General features: G+C 36.9%; 1 protein-coding gene across 8 annotated transcripts in view; it reads right to left on the reverse strand.

Moving 5' to 3' along the window:
• Nucleotides 1–27,469, reverse strand: part of RPS6KC1 (ribosomal protein S6 kinase, 52kDa, polypeptide 1) — a 130,822-nt gene that overhangs the window by 11,261 nt on the left and 92,092 nt on the right. For 7 of the 8 annotated variants that reach the window (XM_005865157.2, XM_005865156.2, XM_014538776.1 and 4 more), the window contains 4 exons: nucleotides 25,637–25,684; nucleotides 24,276–24,408; nucleotides 13,347–14,924; nucleotides 12,986–13,075 (listed from right to left, as the gene is read on the reverse strand). In XM_005865157.2, coding sequence (XP_005865219.1) covers nucleotides 12,986–13,075; nucleotides 13,347–14,924; nucleotides 24,276–24,408; nucleotides 25,637–25,684 — 1,849 coding nt within the window. The remainder of the gene's footprint in view (nucleotides 1–12,985; nucleotides 13,076–13,346; nucleotides 14,925–24,275; nucleotides 24,409–25,636; nucleotides 25,685–27,469) is intronic. The other variant, XM_005865158.2, reaches the window with a different exon arrangement.

Below are 27,469 nucleotides of genomic sequence, written 5' to 3' on the forward strand. Positions count from 1 at the left end.
GGTACTTGAAACTACCAAATAAGCACAGTACATCTTCCTGAGCATAAAGCTTTTTATCAGTGTGGAAGGGAGCTGGATATTGTTTTACCATTAAAAGAAACAGAGATCTATTATGGAACAGAATGTAAAATTTACATGGATTTGCAAGATAAAAGACTTCAAAGGGACTTCAGGATCATATTTCACTAGTCCCCTGGGGTACCCATTTCATATTGCCTCTACAGTCAGAAGTACTTGGGTAGAAAAGTTTGAGAGGCACTTCAGGAGACAGACAAGGTATATTCCTTTATTGATTTCTGTGAACTTGCTCAACTAAGGAGTCTGAGAACTGGGTTCATTGGTTTTATCTGCTTTGAAATCCCTCGCAATCTTCTGCTAGAATCCTTAAACAGGTAGATAATGACCAACATACTGCATTGAATGTGAACTGCCAGTGTCTGAATATTCCTTATTAGCATATTATTATACATTAGCCCTAATTCTAATTCTTAGATTAAAATTGTAAAGATATACCCTGAAATTGAATTGCCAAAAAGAAGCCTGAGGCTGTGTGGCTGTCAAAAGCACTTCTCTAAAACTGCTTTACTTGCAAAATCTATATAAAAAGTTTAAGCATAAACCAAGAATACTGATTTATATATAAAGCTAAACGATAGCTACTACAAACACCAGGTGAATAGTCAGTAGATGTGCCTAACTTCAAAAGTAGAAAACTTATAGAAATAAAGACCAAATAAGTTTGTGAAGCTATTTTCAGAATATGGTGAAGCTGAGAAATCCCTTTAAACTCCTACCTTACATTTTTTAAATCTTAAAAAAAGCAGAAACATTTTAAAGGATAAATTCTACCACTGTTTACACTGTTTTCTCTATCCTCAAAATATTTTTCTTATAAAACCCAAGTGTTAAGTTTCCATGCATGTCCCCTTCACCCCCACTACATTCTACATTTGCAATGTCCAGTGGCCGTATTCTCCACAAGTGCAGCAGTACTACAGGCATCGAACAAAGTGATTAGGGGGGAATAAACTATTCCCTAAGAAAACAAACAAGGTCTCAGATTTTTCCCACAAAACCTCAAAAAAAGATGGTGATATCAAAGAATCCTAGATATTCTTCTTTCTGAGTCAAAGAAATGTATTGATTGACAGGGCTCGAGCTATGCTGCTCTGTGAGCCTGGCTCGGCGTGGTACTAAGCTTCTTGGAAAATGAGGACAGCCAGACCTCTAGCATTCTTCCTACCTGTAATTTTATGATCCTGAAAATGTTTTCAAAAGTACTCGTGAGCCTTTCTCATAACTTTTCCCCCCTCTATTAACATAAGATGCCCAAAGAGTGGGATTATGCTAAAATGAGCTAGCAATGCTCAATTTTCCTCTTTCTCCTTTCTAGACCCAACCACTATTCCTTTTCTCTAAGAGACCTGGTAGCAAGTGAAATGAATCAGTGTCACTAAACCTAACTGTTACCATCTTTCAATGTAATGGAGACAGAATCAGCTCCAGGTTAGATTTTCAATCATCTAGAATTTTAAGGAAATCAAATATGTGAGAACAGTTTAGTAAAATTCTAGAACTCTCCCTTTAGCACAATTATCATATTCTAACACAACACAGAATCTTACTGATTCATACTCTTATTTCACAAGTGAATAAACAAGTTCAGGTTAACAATAAAGCTATCGCAACGTAAAATGTACTTTGACTACATCGATTTTACTCATGTTCAACATCATAGAACACTCTTCAACAAGCCAAGGTATTTTTTCAGAAAAAATGATGCTGCCTTGATAACCCATGTTGTGGAAGAGCTTGCTAAAACATAGGAGAGTTTTATAGTCTTTACTAGAGGCCCGGTGCATGAAATTCATGCACTGAAGGGTGGGGGTCCCTCAGCCCAGCCTGCCCCCCTCACAGTCCAGGAGCCCTCAGGGGATATCCTACTGACTGCTTAGGCCCGCTCTCCGTCAGGCCACGGAGGCTCGGAGCAGGCGCCCCATGTGTGTATGTGTGTGTCCGCTGGGGGCCTGCCCCCAGCCACTCTGCGGAGCAGGAGCCCCGTGTGTGTGTGTGTGTGTGTGTGTGTGTGTGTGTGTGTGTGTCCATCCGCTTGGGGCCTGCCCCCAGCCCTGTTGGAGGCGCAGAGCAGGAGCCGCGTGTGTGTGTGTGTTTGTCAGCTGGGGGCCTGCCCCCAGCCACGCTGTGGAGGCTCGGAGAAGTTGCCCCTCTGTGTTGATCTCTCAGGCTCTGGGCCGCGCCTGTGTGTGGTTCTCTCAGGCTTGGGGCCGCGCCCAGCCCCTCCTCCTGAGCTGGTCATGACCATTACAGAGTCCCAGCCTCATTTGCATATTACCTTTTATATAGATAGATAGATAGATAGATAATCAGAGTTTACTGAGTCTCCCTCCTATAGCCAAAAATAATCATGTTAACCTGACCCCAAAACCGTAACTATAATAAGCCTCACTCCTGTAAAGTAAAGGAGTATAAAAACAGCTTGCACTCAGGAAACCCTAAAATGTCTGTATCTGTGTGAGAAGTGAAGGGAAAAAACAAAGTATCCGCCCAGACTTGAGGAAGTAGGAAAGACATGGGACAGACCACATGATCTCAGCACTACTGATATCATGCAGGGTATCCACAGGCTCAGGTCCTGCCTGTTAGGACTACATGATTTAAATTATATACATTTGTCAAAAGACGTGACTCTAAAATAACCAAAGATAATACTAAAACTATGCTGGAAATGTTATAGAAAATGGAAAAAGCTAGAAAATGCATCTCAAGCTTTAAATACTAACCTTTCTACAAAGCTTTATAAAGAAGAATTATCTCACATTTCAAGCAACAGTGGTGCCCTCAGCATCCCAAACTCAGGACTCGCTCTTTAAGAGACATCCCTGTTACAATGTGGGATAAATCAGGGAACCTGGTGGCACAAAGGCAGTCCTTGATGGGTTTGTCCAGGTATTCCTACCAACTGGTGACATCACTTGATTCTGTTCCCTGGTGCTTCTTCTAAGGGAGACACACAGGTCCTCTCATCCTTCCACTTACTTCTACTAATAATAACAATACAGTTGCCCACACCCATCCCAAAAATCTCCAGAGACAATTCTACAGCCTCCATCAGGCAGTATGTTCTGTTGCTATCTTCCTTCCAGTACATGGTAGAACATATAGGAAGTTCAGAATTTTCTTAGACAAGAATTTCCCGTATAAAGAAATTCTATTTTAATTTAGGACAAGTATTTAAATATTTTTCCTAAACTGTTTTCCTTAACCACTTTAAAAAGAGAGAGAGAATTTTACAAGCCTTACTTCTTTTCACTCTCAAGGAAATTATAACTGCAGAACTGTTATTAAGAGGTCATATAAATCTCAATGAAAAAGCAGCAATTGTTACAAATAAGTTTTTATGTAATAGTCAAATTAAACCAATATTTAGATGCTTGGAGAATCTGTCACATAAATGACTTAGCACTCTATCCAGATACCATAATGACAGAACAATTTTAAAGGCACAGACCTATATAATACATTAAAATAATAATCAGTGGTAAGTATATGTTGGCGAGGAAGGGTAAATACATTTTTCTAATGCCACAGAATTTTTTTCCAAAATACTTTCTAAAAATTTTTTCCAAAATAATTTTTAAAAAAAATTTTTTTCCAAAATAATTTTTTAAATTGTTAAAAATTGACCTTAAGCCCGCTGGTGTGGCTCAGTAGTTGAGTGTCAACCCATGCACCAGGAGGTCCTGGTTCGATTCCAGGTCAGTGCACATGCCCAGGTTGTGGGCTCAATCCCCAGCAAGGCGTGTGCAGGAGGCATCAGATTGATGTTGATGCCATGTTTCTATCTCTCCCTCTCCCTTCCTCTCTCTCTAAAATTAATTTTTAAAGAAAAACATTAAAAAATTTATTTTAAAAAAATTGACCCTAAGAATTCCAACTCTTTCTTTTGGAAAAAAACAAAAACATAAGTAACAAAAATATAGTAGCTTTTGGAATTCAGTGAATAAGACAATATGAAAATTAAGCCGCATTTTTATAAACCTTACAATTAAACACCATGTATACTTTAATAGTATCATTAAAAAAAAACTGGAGTAAATTTTCTATAAATTCTCACTAAGTGTTCAGTAAGATTTAAAATGCTGTTGTAAATGATCAAAAACTTGTTAACCTGCTTCCAAGGGAGCCAGACTTCATTAATGGCCTTAGGTTGGAGTAGAGGGCAGTCAAAAAAAAATCTGATCTATCGTCAGTGACATACTGACGCACTTGGACCGAGGAAAAGCACATCTTTCTCTGCAGTGAGTGTTCCACGTCAGCCAGAGCATGGAAACACAGACAGCCTTTCCCTGCAGCATCTGTTGCTAATTGAAAGGGACTAGAATTACAAAATTCTAGTCAATTTCTCTCACCAGCTCTTGCTGTGTATAAAGATTTTCTATGCAGGGGCCGAGCATTAGTCTTCCACTACAGCTGATGACTAAAGAGCAAAGAGAAAGAAACACAGAAGAAAGAATGTTTTTGAATCCAACATTATATGGAACCAAACTGCGAGAAGAGGGACAGCTAAGCATATCTTTTGTTAGGTTGGTAAATTACCATTCTATAAATACAACCATTCACCTGTAAAGGTCTATTAATGTCCTACTTAACCAATAGTATATGTCTTCTGTTTGGGTAGTTTCTTTTTTTATATAAATCTTCAAGAGTAACTGTCAATCTTATGCCAATTATGTCTTTTATTTCTAGCTCCTAGACACAGTGCCTGGGACACAGGAGCCACTTAATAAATGTTTGTTGAGTAAATATATCAATCATGTGTTTGGTAGCACTGTTCATTCAAGGCTTTCAAAGCCCCTAAAAAGGCCTCATCACATTCACTTCTTTAGGTCCCATTGGGCACTTTACATGTGGCAGGCTAGAAAGTTTCAGGCGTGATCTAAAGCGTGCTCTGTCCGCTGGATGAAACAAAAGTGGGGTGAGAATGGAGCCAGGCAGCTGATGACTGCAGTAGTTCACGCAAGACATGACGGTGGCTTACAGCGGGTGCTGCAGAGACCCTTTCCAATGCTCCCCTCTGCAGGGATGACGATCCCTACATTTAGTTTGTTCTGGCACGAATGGCATATGGCAGAGGAAAGAGCTAAAAAGCCCTGGGAGCAGGAAGAAGACAGGGTTGGGAGGTATCTGAAGGTTTCCCCTGCCCCTTTTCGATGTAAGGAATCCAGGCCCACAAAGACATGAAGTGTGCTATAAAAAGATGTAAGCTGGCTCTAACATCTGGCTGCTGGCCTGATGACATATTTAGTATCCATTCGAAATTTTATTTAAATGTTGTCAAAATCAAATTCATTTACGTGCACTGTAGGACAACCACACTACCTAGTTTTCTCCAAAGTTATTATTTTAGATACTAGAGGCCCGGTGCATGGATTCGTGCACCGATGGGGACCCTCGGCCTGGCCTGCGGAGACTGGGTGAAAACCAAACCAGCAGTCCAACATCCCCTGAGGGGTCCTGGAGTGCAAGAGGGCACTCTGCAAAGTTGCTGTGGCTCCTGCGTTGAGCGTCTGCCCCCTGGTGGTCAGTGCGCGTCATAGCTACCAGCCAGTCGGCTGGTCGCTTAGGCTTTTATAAAGACATATTTTTTTTAAAGTTTCCACAAATAAGACTAAATGTTTCGAATGAAAGCAAAACTAAAAGCTACACCAACTATGAGAATCAAATTTCATTTTAATTCCAAGTTTGGATTGTTCTTCTAATACCTATAACCTAAATCATCAAAGTTTAGAAGTTTAAAGTTTAAAAATCTATTGGTGCACAACTGTTGAGATTGTGCCTTTGAAATAAGGTAGTCAAAGGCAGAAGAAATTTACTTGCCTAAGGTCTGTGCAGATCTCAATTCTCAGGGTAAGAGACTAACTAGAACCTGGAACTTGCATTTCCTACCCTAGCCTTTCAAATGGCCATTTTCCTCCTTTTTTCTAATTTTATCCTATTTCAAAGAATGTTGACTGCCCAATTAGCATTTCTACATTGCATAAAGTCCTCCAACATTGTATTCAAATGATTATTCAAATACAGTATTTGTCAAGGAGGGTATCTGGACTGTTTAGAAGTGGCCTGTATCACCAATTCATTAGATTATTATCCAGAGAAGGCCAATGACAGAGGCTAGAACTTTGCAGAGAGAAGTCTGCAAGGCTGGAGCTCTGCTGTCCAGGTGGCCAAAAGGTGAAGGGAGGGGTGTGGGCTGGGTCTTCCTTTCATGCTTTCTTGGCTCATCCCACGCTCTAGCCTTGCTTTCTGACACCACATTAATTCAGTTGGTTTACAGGTAATTTAATTACCTGGAACCCTGGGCCTGTTTTGTTATACGTGGGGAACTGGATGTAGGTGCACACCACGGTCAGCTCAGTCTAGGCTTGACAAAATATCAAATTCTGCATTTCTCCCACTACCCAGCTCTACTCGTCCTGTTGTCGTGGTGACCTGGCAGCCATGTTCTGAGCTTTCCTGCAATTATCTGCTCAACTTGAGTCAAAACTCCTTGATTTAACTTGATTCAGCATTCCAGGCCAAGAATTACGTGTTCAAGATAGTTTATAGGTGTCATTACTATACTGTATTCTTGTGAGATAAAATGAGAAACGGGTAACTACCATATGACTTCTGGTTGACTGATTATAATTATAATTCTGAGCTCTATACAATCTTGCTTACTCTCTCACCCTGCATTTCTAGTAGGAAAAAAACCAACAGCATGCTCCATTTTCCATTGATCATATCAACAACAACTCCATTCTGAATAGCCATCGGGTGTCACAGTGTTACCCAGCCAACGCCATTAAAGTTGATTGATGGGAAAAAGGCTAACTGAAAATTGTGGCAATGACAGGCGCAGCTCCCTCTCTCTGCAGCTCTGCTGCTCTGTTAGGCGGGCAGAGCTACATGCACTGCTAGTAAAGGAACTTCAGCAATTTCACTTGCTTTATCATCATTAATTTTTTAAAGTCTTAGCATTTTAAAAGATTTGAAGAAGTATTTGTGAATAATTGCTTCGGAGGAGTAAGCCCTGGTTACTTCATGGAGATTCGAAATGACAATATTTCACATGGTAGAGAAACTGGTGATTTGGTCAAAGTAGCTAGCTAACAGTTTATGAGGGCTCCAGGACACATCCTACCTACGGATGGATCGATCCTAAGGGTCTAGAACAGGGGTGGGCAAACTTTTTGACTCGAGGGCCACAATGGGTTCTTAAACTGGACCGGAGGGCCGGAACAAAAGCATGGATGGAGTGTTTGTGTGAACTAATATAAATTCAAAGTAAACATCATTACATAAAAGGGTACGGTCTTTTTATTTTTTATTTTTTTTAGTTTTCCGGCCCTTGGGCCATAGTTTGCCCACAGCTGGTCTAGAACCTCAAACGCATATTTAATCATCTTTACTTCAAAATGGCTTTGCCTGAACAACTAAGACTCAAGATGACTTGAAGCTCTTCTTGTTTATCCTAATAAGGCTCTATATTCAGGGCACAAGTTTCTTCAATATACAAGAACTGCATCAGGGGATGCTTAGTGTAAAATTTTCACTCCTCTATCACAAACTTGCAAAGTTACTGATTCTCCTTCAAAGGTATAGATTTCATTTTTATAACAATAGCAACTGAGGGCAAAACATTAAAAGTACTTGGTAATCATTCAAGGGAAACACTAAAACATTTACTATGAACAAGAAAGCTACTGTTGCCGAAACCGGTTTGGCTCAGTGGATGGAGCGTCGGCCTGCGGACTGAAAGGTCCCAGGTTCGATTCCGGTCAAGAGCACATGCCTGGATCAATCCCCAGTAGGGTGCGTGTAGAAGGCAGCTGATCAATGATTCTCATCACTGATGTTTCTATCTCTCTCTCTCCCTCTCCTTTCCTCTCTGAAATTAATAAAAATATATTTAATAAATAAATAATAAAAATAAAAGCTACCTCTTGACTTTTTCTTCTTTCTTCTTTGGGGTTTGGGGATGGGGAGAGACTACACCAGGAATATAGCTATATTTTCTGGTTATATCATTAGTATTTCCAAAATATACATCAATATTTGTTTGCTTTCTCTATCAACTTTGCATTCCTAAAATTAGACTCCTCATCCCAAAATTCTCAGATCTAAATGATTCCTCTTTAAACAATTTTGTTTGCTGAGACTGTTGGCATTCAAATTTCGCCCTATTCAAAGGCTGTCTTGGCTTTTTTCCTCTAAATAAAAATATTTTCCATAAATCCCTCATTTCTACAATATATTTTATTCCCCCCCCCCCCCCCCTCACCTGAGGACATGCTTACAGAGAGGAAAGGAGGAAGGGAGGAGGGGAAGAGGGAGGGAGGGATATCAGTTGCCTTCCGTAGGTGCCTGACTGGGGATCAAACTCACAACCCAGGTATGTGCCCTGACTGGGAATCAAACCACAACTTTTCATTGCACGGACAACATTCAGCCACCTGAGCCACTTCAGCCAGACTCCACAATACATTCTTTATGTACAACTCCATGCATAAAAATACATATTTAGAAAGTTCCCCAAGTGAAATAATTATTTTAACCCTACCAATGTAAGACAAGAAATCAATATTTGCCCTTGGGGGTAAAATTCTTGCCTTAATAAGATGGACTTGAATTTTGACTAAATTTTGTATAAGAAGGAAATTAGATGATTTGACATCTGTAATCTTTTTTAGACTCAACTAATCTATTTTACTACCAGTAAAGTAAGTCCTGGAAAGTCTTAAGTAACTTGCACAATAAGGTCATGCAATGAGTTAATGGCTGACATGGGACAAATATCAAGGTTTGGCAATTCTCAATTCCATTTCAAAATTTTAAACTTATGATGGCCTCATGATATTTTAAACCACTCATGATCTGAGTCCTAGATCTAATTATCAAATACGTAACTACCACATAGAGCACCATGCTCAAAAAGCAACAAACTGTGTGTAAAACATGTTTATGGAGAAGGGCATGGGAGACTACTCTCAAAAAATATATTCATGGACTATTTGATAAAGTCAGGCTAGAAGAGCAAAGGATGGTAGTAAATAAATGTCATGCTCTAAAACTGAATTTCAGAGATAGTGTTCAGCATGATTTTTCTATGTTTCACTTTTCCCTGTCAGCTGTGAGCTGTTTCCAAGTGTGAAATCGCCTACGAGAGGAAGCAAAGCTGTCATTTGACATCTGGGAGCGTAGAGATTGGGATGTAGTAAAGAGCATGTTAGACTTCGTCAATTTATACATATATTCACCTATAAATTCTCAAGTCTAAAAGGTCCTCAAGCAAGACTGCTAAAAAAGACGAAGAAAACTATTTTCTTGACATTTTAGTTTTTCTTAATACTTGAAATTTTATAACAAAAAATTATTCTATATTATGATAAATAGTTGCAATGATAAAACACACAAAATCCTTTGCGTGCCTGTGTATGTGCAAATAGAAATAAAATCAGAGTAACTACAAGGAAGTCCTCTGAAGAAGAAGAATCAATTTACTCCAGTTTTTATTCTATAATCTCTCACAATGGAAAATAGAGGAGCCTGTCTAAAAGTCTCTTAATACAGCATCTAAAAGTCTCCTAATATGGAAACTAGACACTGTTATATTTGTATTGTCATGCTATACAATCTATTCCTACTTTGGGGACAATTTCTTTGCTCTTTTCTCTTCCTGAACTCCTTTCTGTTTCTCTGGTATGAAAGGAACCCATTTACCATGAATGATGTTTATTTAAAGTAAAACCTTTCTAGAGAGTCATCCTAGATAATCTAAGGATACAAAGTGAACCTAAAAGGAAGGGCTTCTACTTTGAAAACAGGGCTGGGTTTGATCAGTGAATTCGTATTCTCAAGACCCTCTTGATGGGCCTGCAGCTGCAGCCATTTATTTGCTGGCTTTTTCACAGATGTAGACAGAGAACGCTCCATGGTTTTTTGTCTTTTTGTTGTTAGATTTGTTTTCTTTAAAATAAAAAGTCGCAACTTTTTAAGCTTGTCAATATCAGACATCCTTGGCATTATATATACATTGTTGAAATGACTGTCTTTTTAAAATCTAAGACCACAAAGTTGGCACAAAACTATACTTAAATAACAGAAGGTGATCATTTGCATTTCAAAATTTATCTATCTTGCTTTTCCCCTCAATTAGACCAAAACATGTTGATTCACAGGTTTCTGTGTGTGTGTGTGTTTCTTTCTTTTTTTAAACTTATTTATAGAGCAGAATAATGGCCCCCCTGCTAGTTTGGCATTTGCTCAAGTTTCTGTCCATGTAAATCGAATCTGTTACTGGAAATTTTTTCTCAAAATATAAAGGCACATCATCCACAAGATAAAAAGATACATTGCTGATACTATAAAGTACAGGGCAGGTGGGTAATGTTTTTAGGACAAATACGTGATAAGGATTCCCAGTAGGGAGGAGTGGTAGGGGTAGAGGTTGCACACTGTTTAAACAGAAGTGAATCGTTTTCACCGTAATCTTATGACAACTTCACTTTCTAAGCAAACATCATCGGCTTAATATGCTTTAGAGTTACTTGGACAATAATACGAAGGTTAGCGATGGGAAATGGAAGGGCAGGGAGGTGGGGAAGAATTAGTTAAACCCTTAATCTTTCTAAGGATAGATCAAAAGAGAACTAAGTACTCTATGTCCCCCTGTATTCATTGATCTGTGATTTTTATGTGTTGAAATACTAGTATATTATCATTACTCCCACCTCTTTGAGGGAAGGAGGGAAGCCTACTTGTAGTTTTTATCAGTAGGACTGCCCTTCAATTTTGAGATGCAGTAATTTACAAATTTTTGCTCTAATTCCCTTTGCATTGTAAGCAAGGGGCAGGAATACACAGACTTAACTAAATCCTATAACTCTCTAGATTTAAGATCATCTAAATTAGAACACTAGCACTACTTTTCAGTTAAGGCCATTATTGGTTTTATTTTATCCTGTTGATAAGACAAATTAAAAAGCCCAAGGAATGAAGAGATTTTCCACATTGTTCAATGCAAGCCATAATACTAGGGCACTTTTGCAACTCACAAAGCTTGAAAGTACAATTCTTTTATGCAAATAATTAAAACAAAACCCTTCTTCAGACTACAGCTTTTTTTTAATGTTAGTGAAGGACAACCTGGAAGATGAGAGCAAAAATCCATTAATGGTAGACTGCCACCTGCTGGTCAACTGTAAGAACTGTGATTTCTTGGGGGGGGAAAAGCTTAAAAAGTAGAACTTGGATACTGATATATTAAATTCAGTATTTCAGAACACAAAACTGAAAGTTGTATCTATTAATGAGTGCGGTATGATTCTGTTCCACACATAAACTCTAGGGAGGTCAACATGCTATAATGTAACAGTAAACATGACTGTACTTTAAATTGAAGAAAAATAATCTGCTGGAATGCCAAAGTACATACAACCCTACAGAGTTTCCAGTAAGAAAGTAACAACACTAACAGAAAATAATGAGTCAGTTATAAACATTAAACAATGCTCCATAAACCTTTGGTTTTGATCTAAGGTTTATACTGCACTTGACTTCAAGGTTTAATAGGATTCTGCTTTTAAAAAATCCCCAGATTTAATTTTGATTCTAAAACCTCCAATTCATTATAACTAGTACATATGTTTATTTATACTGCTACCTAATATGTTATTTCTCACCAAATGAGAAAAGAGGAGAGTCTGTTAAAAAAAGAGAGAGAACTAAATAACCTTAACAAAGTGATTTTACTCTAAAAACATTTTTGTTATCCCATTAACTAAATCATACTAATAAGGCTTCAAAAAACAGCATAATATTATGTATTTGAGAGAAACAAGAAAATATAAGCATCCTCTACTGCCCCTAAAAAGACATAAAAATGAAGAGCCCTAATTTGGGAGAAGAAAGAGAGTAAGGTAAGAAGAAAATCCAAATCACTGTTTTCAGAACATAAGTTTTAGGATATTTGCTCTGCAAGTTGAAAAACTTTGAAATTCCCCATTACAGAAATCATTCTTAGTAACTAAAAACAATATAGCTCTTTCCATCCTAATTATAATCATTTCCCATTATGCAGGGAAACAATGTTAGCATCAATAATACACTGGTTAGCTAGTAAGCACTTAAACACTGTATTAATCAACAACTAAGCAGATCATGTCAACATAATCAGCTTGAACCTCCTTTGAAAGCCAGTGGGGTGACAAATGAAGACACTTTGGCTATCTAAAGAGGCTGACTATTAGGCAAAAGGTGAACAAACTTTGGATTCTGACAAAGAGAAACTAATTCAAATACAATTCATATGCTTAAGTGACTTGTAGTTTTCAACAAAGGATCTGATACCCCTAGAAATAAATCTCTAATTAAAAGAATAAATACAGTAAAAGAGAAACATGTTATATCAAATATTTGACAAAATAGGCTATTTTAAAACAACAAGAACATGCTTCCTAAAATTTCTCAAAATATAGAATGAGCTCTTTAAATTAAAATCTGCTCTAAAATGTGAGGTTGGCTCATCTCTGAAGTCACACCCTTGCATTTTTTTAAATTCTATATTTTATCCATATTTTTAGCCTTAGGAATTTTACCCATTTAATCAATTACCTCTCACATCTTAATAAAAATCATCCATTTAAAGAGGCTCAGGGTATTTAAAGTTCTTTCTAAACACTAAGGAGTTAAGACATTTCTAACGAGAAGTACAAACCCATCTAACAACAAATAACACACATACACACACACACACACACAAACTATGGATTATATAATGGTTTCAATTTCCTTTTCTGAAGGGTTAAGGAGATAACCAAAGCCAACATATATGTAAACTGCTAGTGACAAATACAACTTCCATAAAGAAATGAGAGCTGCGGACCACTTTTGCAAGCGAAACATTGTAGGAGATGACTCTAACCTGGGGCACAGTACATTCTCTCTATGGCATCGCTGTCACAGGAATCTTCAACCTCACTCCACCTGCTAAAATACGTTAGCTGAATGTGTCCTAAAAACAAAACGACAGGAGAAATCAAAACATTTTTCTCTTCCATTTTCTGCAGAAGTGAACTGTAATTACTCCTTTTGTAGCTAAAAACAGTATCATTAAGAATAATGGCATCATTAAGTACTAGAAGCTATTACTGGGGGTGAATTTGCTGCACTGATAATGAAGCTCTAGATAGGAAATGAAGATACTAATTACAAGATAAAACGCCTACTCAGTTAATTGGAAGCAACAGCGAATAAAAAGAAATGCATTTGCAAAAGTTCCTGACCTCTATCATTCAATAAGATGTTGTTTGGGTTCAAATCGCGGCACACAATTCCCTCTCTGTGTAAAGCATCAAGGGCTACCACCATTTCAGCTGCCCATCTCTGAATGCAGCCCTCTGGGATGTAAAACCTGGAGTGTAGTGCTAATTTTTTATCAAGGTCCTCAAAAATCTGATGTATCTCCTTGTCTCCTTCTAGTGCTAGCCCACTGGCTTCCTTAGTCGCAGAGTCTCTCTGAAATAAAGTCTGCTCCTCTTCAGCCAAATCATCAGCTTGATCTGTAAACAGCAATACTTCCTCACTTTTTAAAGTGTCCATGTCTGCATTGTATTCGTTAGCACCTGAGAGTGGGTCAGAAGCAGGGAATACGCTTTCCTCTGTGTTGTTTGCAGTCACTGCCGACTCGACCACTCCAAGTCCTTGAAAGTTAGGTTGTGGGCTATGCATCAAGGAAATGTCTGAACTACTATGATCAACAGCAGGTACAAATAACATCCCAGGACCCCCCTCTACATGGTGTTTCTCTGTTATACCATCAGATGGAAGCCTAGAGGGGTCACTCAATTCTTCTGCATTTTCTTCTTCCTGTGCTTGGCACTGTTCAGCACTAAGCCTGAGGCATAAAACATCGGGGGCTTCCAATAGTTTACTTTCTATTATGCCTACATTAGTCTGTGTAAACTTAGTAGGTCCCATTGCTGCACCATCTTTTGTTGGTTCCAATTCACCAGGTAGGTTTACAAGAAGATCAGGCCTTCCTTCATCAGTACCACTGATATCATCAAAAGCAGCATCTTTAAAAGAAATAACTGGAACAGAGTCATCAGAGCCCCTGCTAATGGTGTCCTGAGCTATAACCTTGCTTTCACTAATATTAAAACTCCTGTCTCCGTCTGAAAGAGTAAAAAATGGTTTCAAAGGCTCTGACTTTAGACTATACATTTTTTCTCCAAAATCAAGTCCTAGGAGTTCACTAGTGCTATCCTTACTGTCTATCCTAAAGAATTCCATGGAGCTGGTTTTAGATCTACTGAGGGAATCTGATGTCCTTGGAGAACTAACTGTTTCCAGGTCATCGTTTCCAGGGAAGAATTTAAGCTCATGTGCCATCAGCTGGGTGCTGGGGCTGTCGCTGTCAGCAACAAGGTGCGTGGGGAAGCCTTCAACAGCTTTGGTATCAACACCATTTCCTTCAGTCTTCATGAAAGGCTCCTCATTCAGTGACCCTGGTTCAATCTTTTCTTGCCCATATTCATTGCATAAGGTTAAATAACTAGTAGTGCATTCTTCTTCTGAACTTGAGCCAGAATCTGGCCATTTTGGTGAGCTATCTTGGCCATCATCGTCTTGGTTGCTATCATCTTGAGAGCTCAGGGTAAGACTACTTTTCAGAGGCAGAACCTGAGGCGTGGGTCCAGCATCGCTTCCTCTGGATTCAAAGCTGCTGCTGTCCTGAGGACTGGAAGTTGGCTGTTGCAGGTGAACTTTCGTAAATGCAGGTTTTTTCACTTCCTCAATGGCAAAGCTTTCTTCAGGACTTCTGTTGAGAAATTTACTGACATATGACCACAGTCTGCCACCTGTGAACAAGTACAACAACAAAAAAATGTTTAAGATCCCTAAATTAACAGTTATTTATTGAAGTCACTAGAAAAGCAAAAGGTATTTGAATAATCAACTAAGAGCCAGTCAATGATACCCACCCATTAATATATCCAGTATGCTGGAAGACAAGTATTTTAATAAAATGTCTTTTGTTATTGCTGACTGGTGAGTACAGTGTCAGCATATCTCCTAATATCAATTATTTCTGAAATGACAACCTATTTCTTCCTTTGAAGGGAAATTAGTTATAACAAATACTAACATGAAATCTCACAGCTGACTTTCTGCTTTAAAGTTAAATATAATTTAGCTTTAGAAATAGCTGATTGTGTTCTGACTTGTTTATGTAATAATTTTTTCAAGCATAGCCCCTTGGTCAAGTGGAAATTCATAAATAAGTGCTGCTTAAAACTGTATACTTCACTGGTTAAAAAAAAAAAGTCAATAATATTATTGCATTTTGAAAATGCCCAGTCCAAGAGTAGAGGGGAGATTTGGCATCTGGTATATAATTAAGCCATTATAAATGACATATTAATAATATTTTCCCATTTTCTCTCCTCCTCATACACATCATGTGTGGTATGAGACCAAGTAATGCAATTGAATATTAATTGGGCAGCCATTAATGAGGCAAGCTATTGTAATTCTAATTTTGTATTCTGATATATATCAGAAACCTATACAAACCAAAAACATAAAAATCAACTTCACATAAATCACAGAAATAAAATAAGCCAATGTTTTACCAGCAATACTTGTTAGGTAGCTATTTCACCTTATTTTTCATTTGTTTTGTTTTTACCATTAAAAACTAAACCTTTTTTGCTAATTAGAATCATTGATTAAATAAACTATAAGCATCCAAAACCTACCAAAGCTCTACTGACTAGAAACAGTATTACAAGAAGATTAGTTAAATTTGATCCAGAAATCTTAAAAACAGTAATTGCAGAAGCATACTTTGTAAACATATAACTGTAGCTTCCAAAAGTGAGAAATCGTGTTAAAAATGAAACTCTTTATTAATATGGTGAAAGCAACTTTTTTCAGCACATTTTAATGCTGCTATTAAGAATTACTATATTATCATATACTAAGGGTAAGTAAATATTAAGGGAAATAATCATTGACAGTCAATTACATGTGTAAAAAGGTCAATGGAAGCATCCAAAAACACTTTTTCTACTTCTCATTTCACTTCATTTAGAGAAATTTGATAAATATAAAAAAAGCTCCCGATACTATGCCTCACATAGAGTAACTGCTCAATAAAAGGTAACCGTCATAATATTAATCCTAAAATACTCATGCATCTCCTCTACAAGTGACTAGTTAACAGTTTTCTTCCATTTTGATAATAGTTAGTGGTATAGGATATTATGGTGTTTAAATGTTACCTTCTCATTTTTTCTTAGCTAACTTTCTGTTCTCACTAGATTATACTTAGTTTTTCTTATTTTCCCATATTAAAACTTAATTTTAAACATTCATATATGGCTTGAAACTCACTCACTTATACAAGGAGCTATGCATTGGTTCCATCTTAAGTCTTTTGACAACAGTAACCACACCCTTCTTGTCACAAATAGCTCTACTGTGGCACACTAACAATAATGCCTAAACCTGAAGCTGGGATTCCTGTATGCAATCTAAAAAAATGATGAGTTATTTTCAATTCTCCTAGATGGTGACTACTGTAAGGACGGAACCACGTCTTTTTCATTTTTGCATATGTACTTCCTACATAGTGCACAGGACATGATAGACAATGACATAACAATGCTTGTTAACTCGGATGGCAACTCATCAGAAGGAGACATGCCATCACAAAGCGGACAGTATCTTCAGCATGAAGTTCCAGGAATCAGCAGAAAACAGCATGTACTAAAGTTCCAGGAAAAAAATTTCATTCATTTTTAGGCCAATTCCACCTGGATGAGCTGCTGAAATCTAAAATTCAAGGTGCTCAAATTCTTTATTTTTGCCCCCCAAATCACTTCCTCTTTCTGACTTCTGAGCCATTCTGTCAGAAAAGCTTTGGACCAAACTTGGATTCTTTTCTCTTCCTTTTTCTCTCTACAATTTTCCAAGTCCTGTAGGATCTACCCATAATGTTTCTCACAGTCCTCCTCTTCTTTTCATTCCTTTGACCACTCTGTGTTTCTGGAAAAAAGTTGTAGCTACAACTTAATTGCTACCATAACTGCTTCCAACTTAGCACAGATCTTATGATGTCATTTTTCCATTCAAGAACCCAAATCCCCTCCACCTACTGAATGATGTACCAACTCCATAAAAATATTTGAAACCCTCAGTAATACAGTATCAACCCATAAGTTAATCCTCTCCTTCAACTCACTGCAAAATTCATCTGAACCGGATTGCACCACATATAACCACGCTGGGCTTTCGTTCAAACTATACCTACCACTCAGAAGTTTCTTTCCTACTAGTTTCCCCAATATCTGCTTGTCAAAATCCCACTCATTCTTGAAGGTCCTTCAGAATTTGTCTTACTTCACCATTCTTTTTTATATCTCCTCATTGGATACAACTCCTATAATCTCTCTATCCTCTATACAACATTCTATTTCATATTAATAATACTTTTATGCTTTTATTATCTCCTTTACCAGACTCCAGAGCCTTTATAACTACAGGGAGAGAATTCTGTCTAGCATATAAAATAATAGGTATTAGAGTGGCTTATAAGAAGATAACATCTTTTACAAATTTTTGAAACCCTCTCAAGGAAAAAGGTCCCAAAATATTAATAATGTCATTATTTTTGATCATGTAATCTTCCTATTTTAAAACAAATATATGGTTCTATTGTTTAAAATTTTCAAATAAAGAAAAGAACAAGGAAAACAAAAAATTCAGAATATATAAATTATGCATAATCACAATTAACTATTAGTACATTTGTTTTCAGTCATTTTATTCATGACTAACATCATTTCATAAACATTTTCTAATTTTCACGAGAATATGAACTTGAAGGCTATATAGCACATGTGACAGGTATCATGATCTATCAATGAACACTTACGTTACTCCAGCTTTTGCTATTAGAATTAAAATAATATATACTTTTACATACAAATACTTGGCACCTCTGATTATTTCATCAAAACAGAGTCCCAGAAATGAAAGTACTAGATCAATACTTTTAATGCTTCTGATATGTGCTGTTATCCCCAGGACCTACTCCTACAAGCAATGTGCATTGGTGCCATCTTTATTGCAACTTGCTTATATTAGATATTAGCAAGTTTACCAATTTGGCTGATGAAATACGGCATCTTATTTCATTTCTATTCTTTCATTATTAAGTAAAACTTCTAAATGTATTTGCTGGCACTTATGGAATTTGTTCTTAGCCTAAACAAGTATCCAAATTTATTATAAAAACTCCACATGTTTAAGCAAAATATAAACTGTTTTAGCTCTTCTCCATCCTTTCCTAGGTGCACCCTTAAATTTAATGCTCAATATGGAGCTACAGAAACAAACATGTTGGACCTATCACATACTTTTTTTAAATTACGAAATCATGAAAATCACGTAATTTACAAGAACACATTATTCCTACTGAAGTTTCTCGCCCACAAAAACTGATTGGGCTTTATTTTCTATACAGATAAGATCAGATCCAACAGACTAACATACCCGAAGTCAATCTTACTGTTGTAACATTAAAAATATTAACCTTAAAAAAATCCTATTATTGGCTAAACCACAAAATAGAAATACCAAACATATTTACGCTTTTTAACACTTTAGGAATCGAAATGACACCTTTCTAAGCCCCATTGAAGCATATAAAATAGTAGATATTAGCTATTTTAAGCTATGAAAATAGTATTTTATAAGGTTTAATTAAAACTCTCTCTTTGTATCTCATCAATTTTAATCTATTGGGGTTTTGGGGGGTTTTTTGCAAGATTGCAAAGAAATTTGTTAAATTTAAATTTGCTTGACTAAAATTAGAACTTTAAATTAATATGTATGATAAAATATTGCTGGACCAATGATCAAAATCATCTTTTGACCCAGCAATTCTACTGAAAGGATTTCTCCTAAAAACAGTTCTCAAAAAACAAAGATATATCAGTAAAAGCACTAGAAACGATTTAAATACCAATTAACAGGGGGTAATTAAATAAATTATGGTAAATCTATACTACCAAATACTTTGTATCTATTCAAAAAAGTTAGAGCAATACTTTCAAATATTTATATAGTGTTTACCATGTACCAGGCCCTGTTCTAAGTACTTTACACATATCAACTATGTAATCCTCACATCAGTCCTATTGAGGTAGGTAATTATTATCACCCCGATTTTATAGATAGGGAAACATAGGCACAAAAAAGTTAAGTAACTTGTCCAAAGTCATACAACTAGTAAATGGTGAACTGGCTCCAGAATCCTTGTTTTTAAGCATTACACTATACTACAGACCTATATACACTGAAAAGGAAAGCTGTCCAAGATACATTGTTAAGATGGGGGGAGAGGGATAAGCTACAAAACAGTATTTAAGATTCATTTATGTGTTGTTTTTTAAGCAGACAGGTAGGGAGTATATGTTTATACACACAGGAAATTTCCCCCTATTTCTAGAGAATGAAACTTGGCATTAAAGTGAATAGGGAGGGAGAGTTTTAATTTTACTTTGTATACTCCTACATAGTTCGAATTAATTTCTTTACATATTAGTTTTATAAATTTTTAAACTAGTTAATAAAAAGATAATAATTTCACTCCTTGGATCCCCAAATAACTTGGGTAGAAATTACTTCCCATCTCCCATCTATTTGGTGCACATTCAAAAGCTTTTCCAATCATTTTCTTCTAACCTAGTCATTTCATTTTTCCTCTGACTTAGTATTCAACAATTATACACTGAGCACCTTCCATATTCTAAGCATTCTGCTAAATGCTGGAATATGTATTATGAATATGATTTAATCCATAATCTTAGGAACTTTCAATAAGTTTCAATAACACTCATGGCCTTTACTGAATACAATTATTTTCCCACTTTTTCTTCCTTAGAGTCAAAGTAAGAGATTCATTAACAGAAATGAGCATTTTAAACATCTCTCCTAAAATCTCATCTGGTATAGCCAACTGCCTACTCCATACCACCTAGATTTAATAAGCATCTCACACTCACATGTCCAAACTAAATCTCTGATTGCTCCCTCTACATCTGCCTCTCCCCCAGCTTTCCCATCTCAGTAAATGGAAACTCCATTCTTTCAGTTATTTGAGCAAAAACCCTGGAGTCATGCAAGGTAGAATCATGTCAGCTCTATCCTCAAAATATATTCGGAATCTAATAATCACTTCTCACCACCTCCACCATTAACATTTTGTCCAATCCCCATCATTTTCACCTGGACTGCTGCAACAACTTCCAAACCGGTCTGCTTTTGCCTTTGTCCTTCTATATTCTATTTTCTACAAAGCAGCCACAGTGATCCCCATCTTGCCACAATGCCCCCCAATAACTATCTATCAATAAAAATCAAGTTCTTAAAGTGGCCTACAAGACTACACAGGATCTGCCCACCTGTCTCCCCATCTTGCTAGGCTCATTTCCTGCCACTCTTCCCATTCTGCTTCGACCACAATGACACTCCTGCTTCTTGTACACCAAGTGCACACTCTTGCCTCCAAGCTTACGTACTATTCTCTCTTGCCAGGATAATGTTCCCTCACGTATCCACACTGCTCCCTCTCTCACTTCCTTCAAGTTACTGGCCAAATATCCCTTCTTACTAAAGGGACCACTCTATATAAAATAGCAACCCCTACCTCGCCCTTTTGGCATTCCCTTCCTTTATTTATCTCCATCTGACATATATTTACTTAAGTATTTGTTTACTGTCTGTCTGGCTTTTATAATGTAAGTTCCATGTGGGCAGTCTTCATTTATTTTAGAACTAAGACTGTATCCCAGTAAACATGCAATACATTTCTGACTGAATGAAAGAAAGTAAGTCAAAGAGACTAATGTGAATTATGAACAGTTTTTTGTGAGCAGAGGAAAACTAAAGCCACAAATCATAAATATTCAAATATTCATATTATGAAAAAACAACTGCTCATTTACTTTTTCAGTAACAGTTTAGCCAGTATATGAAAGTGACGTTTGTATGCTATATGCACAACTTCCTAATTCACAGAGATAACAAAGAAAGTACCACAAATATGTAAAAGATAGCACACAGTCCATCATCTAGTTCACTTGATTGCTCAAGCCAAATCCAAGAAATTGCTATAGATTTTTCTCTCCCAAAATTTATTTTATTACAGATGCCATGGACTCTAAGTATCTCTGCTAGTAGGCTAGAAGGCCATGCCATCATAATTTCTTGCCAGAGACTACTCAATTAGCCTTCTCACTGCTTCTTGTCTTATCTTTCTATAATCCATTCCCCACACAACAGCCAGAGTGATTTTTTTTCTTAATGTAAATCTGTTCTGACCACTGCTTCAGATGTCCAATGTTTCCCAATGCACTTGAGTAAGAGTCAAAGTCCTTACTCTGTCATAGAAGTCTCCTGCCTGCTTCTCCCATATTCCACTATTACCCTCACCTACTACACTACAACCAAATGACCTCCTTTCTTTTCCTCAAACATTTCAAGTTTGTTTTTGCCTTCAGTTTCTTTCATTGATGCTGTACCTGAAATGTGATTCCCCCTTCCATCCAAATGGTTCTTTTGTCATTCAGAATTCTTAAATGTCACCTGGACTTCCCTGACTACCTAATCTAAAATAGTCCCCCAATCCTTGTCTACTGGAACTCTCTCTGTTAAAGATTAGTATGGTATTGCCCAGCCTGTGTGGCTCAATGATTGAGTATCGACCTATGAACCAGGAGGTCATAGTTTGATGCCCAGTCAGGGCATATGCCTCAGTTGTGGGCTCGATCCCCAGTGGGGTCGTGCAGGAGGCAGCCGTTCAGTGATTCTCTCTCATCATTGATGTTTCTATCTCTCTCTCCCATTCCCTTCCTCTCTGAAATCAATAGATAAAAAATAAAAGATTAGTATAGTCCTTATTATTATCTAATATTCTCATGCTTTTAGTTTTTCTGTTTGACTCTTCACAAGAAGAATGTAAGTTTCAAAGGGGTAGGCTCTTTTCTTGTTTTGTTCACCTAAACATACTCAATAAATTTGTTGAATGTTAAATGAATCCAGAGTCCCCATTTGTACTATAATTTAATATTTTTGCATTATAAAATCTTCTTAAAATTAAACAATAGACACCTAAGAAACACAGTAAAAAGAGATTCCCTACCCCTAAGTCCTATATAATAAAAGGCTAATATGCAAACTGACCAAACGACCAGTCGCTATGACGTGCACTGAACACCGGGGGCAGGCGCTCAATGCAGGAGCTGCCCCCTGGTGATCAGTGCGCTCAGCCAGAAGCTGGGCTCATGACTGGTGAGTGTAGCAGCGGTAGCAGGAGTCTCTCCCGCCTCCGCGGCAGTGCTAAAGATGTCCAACTCCCGGCTAAGGGACCTAAGCCAGCAGTCGGACATCCCGCAAGGGCTCTTGGACTACGAGAGAGCATAGGCCGGGCTGAGGGGAAAACACACACACACACACACACACACACACACACACACACACACACACGGGTACACAAATTTTGTGCACCAGGCCTCTGGTGTTTACATAATCCAAGACAAATTCTATGGTCATGTGACCATTCAAATTCAGATATGGTCAACAACAAATGAAAATAGACTTGGTAAAGATAATCTAAAATAGTGGAAAATTTGAAAACTATTATGTCTATGTCTTTAAATCAGATTATAAAGGCTTTCTATAATACTGCAATAAATTCAGTTGAAATATCAGCTTTAGAGTAGAAGGGAAGGTGAGAAAATGGCCGAAGAAAAACTGAAGTATGAGTTGAAGAAGCAAGAGAAGAACAGGAAGAGGAAGTTGTAAATAGCAGGGGTAAAATAGGATTACAAATTTGCCACAGATAATCTCCAACATGAATAATCCACCCTGGGTAATAGAACATTGACTATAATTACATTCATCCTACTGACCTTGTTCTAAATTATTATGGATTATTACTGCACAAGTTATTTTTGTTCCACACCAGAGGTGGTTGTATTCAGCTATCAGATGACATGACCTCTAATTCAATAATGTCTGTAATGCACTGGTATCCTCAGATAAAAGCTGTCTATAATGTCTGAACAAAGGTGAATTAGTTATCCAATTCACACACGCAATTAACTCTCTTAATACCTGAGAGACCATGAAGCCCCTTCTGAATTTCCTATTAAGTACCACATATGGAGGTCTTTCCTCCATCTGTAGTTATCTTGTGCTGTACTTCATAATAAACAATATTAATAGTTTACTGCCATCAAAAATCTTGCATTAGTTCTCATAAGAGACCTCATTCTGCAAAGCAATGACTCATTTTCCTGGGAAAATGCATTAAATTCAAATATTATGCCTATTAGTAAAGCACAATAGTTCCCTATTCTCAGTAATGTAAAAATAATAATAACACCTTCATGAAATACAGAAAATATAATGTTTTCACCATTTTAAAGAACACCTCTTAAAAGCCAAAAGGCAATATTTATACTGTGGATTTATATTTATATGCTGTATTCAGTTATTTTTAAGAAAAAAAAATTTTAATTCAGGCACTAAAGGGCAAAAACAAATCAAAACATAGTCTTTTTGCCACCTGTTCCCTCTACTCAGAGCTGAAATTTCACAAAGAGTTTGAAGGCAGAGTAGTGTGCTTCTCTCTGTTTTGTCCCCATATGTGATGCCAATGGCTGTATTCGCAAAAACCCAGATTAGAGTAACTAGGTCATGTCAAATGTCAAGCAAATACCGGGCCTTCTAAAAAGGGAGGTAATTAATTAATTCTTCAGGGGATGCTTTTTGTTTTAGTCACCTAACATTAATGTATCCTTTCAGCAGAGAACAAGAGAACAAAATAAAATCTGTACAATTAAACCTGGCTCTTTTAGCACACATTTTCATCCTATCAGATCAAGTCTAGGAGAAAGCAAGGAGTTAAGTATATCAGCAGAACGATCCTGTAGCTCCAATGAAATCTGCTGCTCACCTGGGTTTTCATTTCCCCTCCCAACTCAAAGTAGGCAGGAAAGGCAGAGGAAGAAGGCAACAGTTTCTTACGTGTGTTTCATGTTTTATCCGTTCGTGTAATGACAGATGGACATTCTAAAAACCAAAAAACTAAATAGGTGACATTCCTGGCTCCAAAAAAATTTAAAGTACAAACCAACCTTCTGCATGCTGCAGCACAAGAAATACCGACTCCTCAGAAATGATGTACTTGTGCAGACACACCATGTTGGGCACACAGCGGGGGATGATGGTCTTTCTGTTCCTGCTGTATTCACTGCTTTTCCTTAGACCCTGACAGAGAACAAAAAGGTCAGTTGTACCCTCAGTTGCCTTTGGAGCCTGCTGTGCTCTGTGTTTATCAACCAAACTAATCTATCCGAGTTACTCTGGGCTTCAGAGAAACCACTCATCTGCTGCTCTATGCCCCTCAGTCCCTGGAGGCTCTGCTGATGGCATCTGGCGAGAATCCAGAGAACAGAAGATGCCACAAAGCTGCCATTAAAATCAATTATGTGGGTCAGTGTTTTTATTAGAGATGCTCTCAAACTAAGTCATCAGGATCACACACAGTTATTTCTCTATGACCTTTTCTTAAGTTTTATTTACTTGTGTATATCTTTAAAGCAGTAGACATTGTGAGATCAATTCGAATTCCTGAGACACAAAAGGTATTCCTAGATTAAACAGGCAATTTTAAAGTTCTATTCCAAAAAAGCACAAAGATTATTTTAGTTTTCTCCAAAGGAACAGGTGTGTGCAGTTTCTAGTGTCATACCTTGGTTTAAAAATCTGGGAAAATGCCAGTGATAAAATATATTCATAAAAAGAAATTTGTTTCAGTATATGTCAATGTGATCTACTGCCATGCATCAAAAAAAGAAATATAAAATTAATATGAAATTGATTAATTCTGGATGCAGTGGAAATGCTTAAATTGAAATATTTGTAGAATATGTACTGTCACAATCCATTTCAAATACAACTTAGAAATTTTAAAACTGAGGATTTTCCTTCCTTATTCATTTAGTTACAAATGGAGTTATATAGAGAATCAAAACAGAAATATAAAAGAAGGCCAGGGATGTAGATAACACTTTCCCAAATATTTGTTACAAAGACTTTAAGGTAAAATGTCAGCACTTAATCATAATCATAGGTTAAATGGTATATGGTCTCCACAAATTATTCAAGAAGTATTAGAAGTGAATTTAAACTGTACATTATACATTTAAACAACATGAAATGAGTTTTCAACTTATCCAAATTATTTCCTCCATACTCTATTACCTAAAATGCTTGTTAAATGTATGCGATGGAAGGACAAAAGATAAAATAAATACAGATCATCACAAATATAAATGAACATTCCAAATAGAACATTCAAACACCCAGGAAAACAATATTATTTTTTTTCTTTCAGAGCACAATTTGAAAATAAATTTCAAGATCATTAAACATATAAATAAAACTTTAAAATTACTTTAAAAATTAAATAAATAAACATACAAATTCTACTTACTTTTAAAATGAATGTCTGTTCTGTCCTTGTGTCCATTACAAGTAAAACCTACATAAAAAATATGAGTAATAATTTATTCACAATACAATGCAACATTAACTCATAACTTTTTAAAACTACACTTTAAGGGTTTGGGGGAAAGTGCTAAATTGACTCCACAAAAGATTGTTAACTTCTGAACAGATTTTTTTTGTTAAGGCACCAAATCACAGGATTAAAGTAGTCTTACCTAAAGGTTTTATTATTGTTTCCTTTCTAAAAATGCCATATTTTAGAAACATTACTGTTTCCTAGATTTACTTTAAAATGTATTTCTTAAAAGTGAATGAAAAATTATTTTAGACATTACTTTAGAATTTTTTTCTCATGAAACATTAGTTAAGAAGTAAAAAAAAAAAAAAAAAAAAATTTTTAAGTTAAGAAGTAAAAAAAAAAAAAAAAAAACTTTTATAGTAATTGCCGAAATCTCGATTTTCTCCCTAAAGCCCCTTACGTAGCCACTTGCTATTATAATGTGATCTCAGTAACTCAAGCTCCAGTCTGAGGCATCCTTATGGTCCCACTTCTCCATCCTGGACTCATCCTAACTCAGTGATGACGAACCTATGACACGCGTGTCAGAGGTGATATGCGAACTCATTTTTTTGGTTGATTTTTCTTTGTTAAATGGCATTTAAATATATAAAATAAATATCAAAAATATATATCTTTGTTTTACTATGGTTGCAAATATCAAAAAATTTCTATATGTGACATGGCACCAGAGTTAAGTTAGGGTTTTTCAAAATGCTGACACGCCGAGCTCAAAAGGTTCGCCATCACTGTCCTAACTCCTCTTTTTCCATCAGCAAATTCTGTTAGCCTTATCTTCAAAATGTATCTAGAACTGAAGTGCCTCACCACTTCATGGCTATTTCCCTAATCCAAACAAAGACACCTGGATTAGAACAACTGCCTTCCCAGCAGATCTCTCTGCTTCCATCTTTGCTGCCCTTGGTCTGTTCTCTAAATAGCAGGCAGGGTTTTCTTTTTAAAACAGAAGTAGATCATGTCACTCCTCTCATTCAGATAAAAGACCTAAGTCCAAAAGATGATCTCAAGACCCCCCCATGATCGCACACACTGCCACTCAAACTCCCGACTCCCCACCCTCTTGATAGATGGAAGGAGCGAAGAGAGATACAAAATTATCCTACCATTTTAATATTTTATTATTAAATAAATAACCAGAGGTTGGCAAACTTTTTCTATAAAGAGACAGATAGTAAATATTTTAGCTTTGCAGGCCCATGCGGGAGGTCTCTGCTGCAGCAATTCAACCCCACGTTGTAGCACCAAAAGCAGCCACCATCTGAAACGGGCTGTGACAGGAGTATTTACACCACAGAAATCAGCAAGCACTGTAAACAGGGAATTTTTCCCGCTCAACTCCAGAGCACTGGGAGTCAAGGATGAAAAAAAAAATTGGTGGTCAGAAGAAAAAGTGGTGAGTTAAGATGAGACAGCAATTTGAGAAGATGGTAAATTCCATTTTCGACATGATAAATTTGAAATAATAGTGACATCATCTTTGACCTCTCTTCTGAGTGCCTGATATACTTATGTAGGTCTCCATTTAATTTCAATTGAATATTCCCACAGATATCTCCTGAGCTCACCCCTTTCTCTCCCAAAGCCCTGTCCCCACTAAAAACAAAACAAAACCCTGTTTCTCCTCCTATAAAACTGAATAATACCACCATCCACAGAACCCCCCCAAACCAAATAGTTCCCTAAGTCATTATAAATCCCCTGCCCCCTACCTTCATAACCAGTGACTACGACAGTCAATTC

This window comes from Myotis brandtii, unplaced genomic scaffold (genome assembly GCF_000412655.1).
Source record: "Myotis brandtii unplaced genomic scaffold, ASM41265v1 scaffold197, whole genome shotgun sequence".
NCBI classification, from domain to species: Eukaryota; Metazoa; Chordata; class Mammalia; order Chiroptera; family Vespertilionidae; genus Myotis; species Myotis brandtii.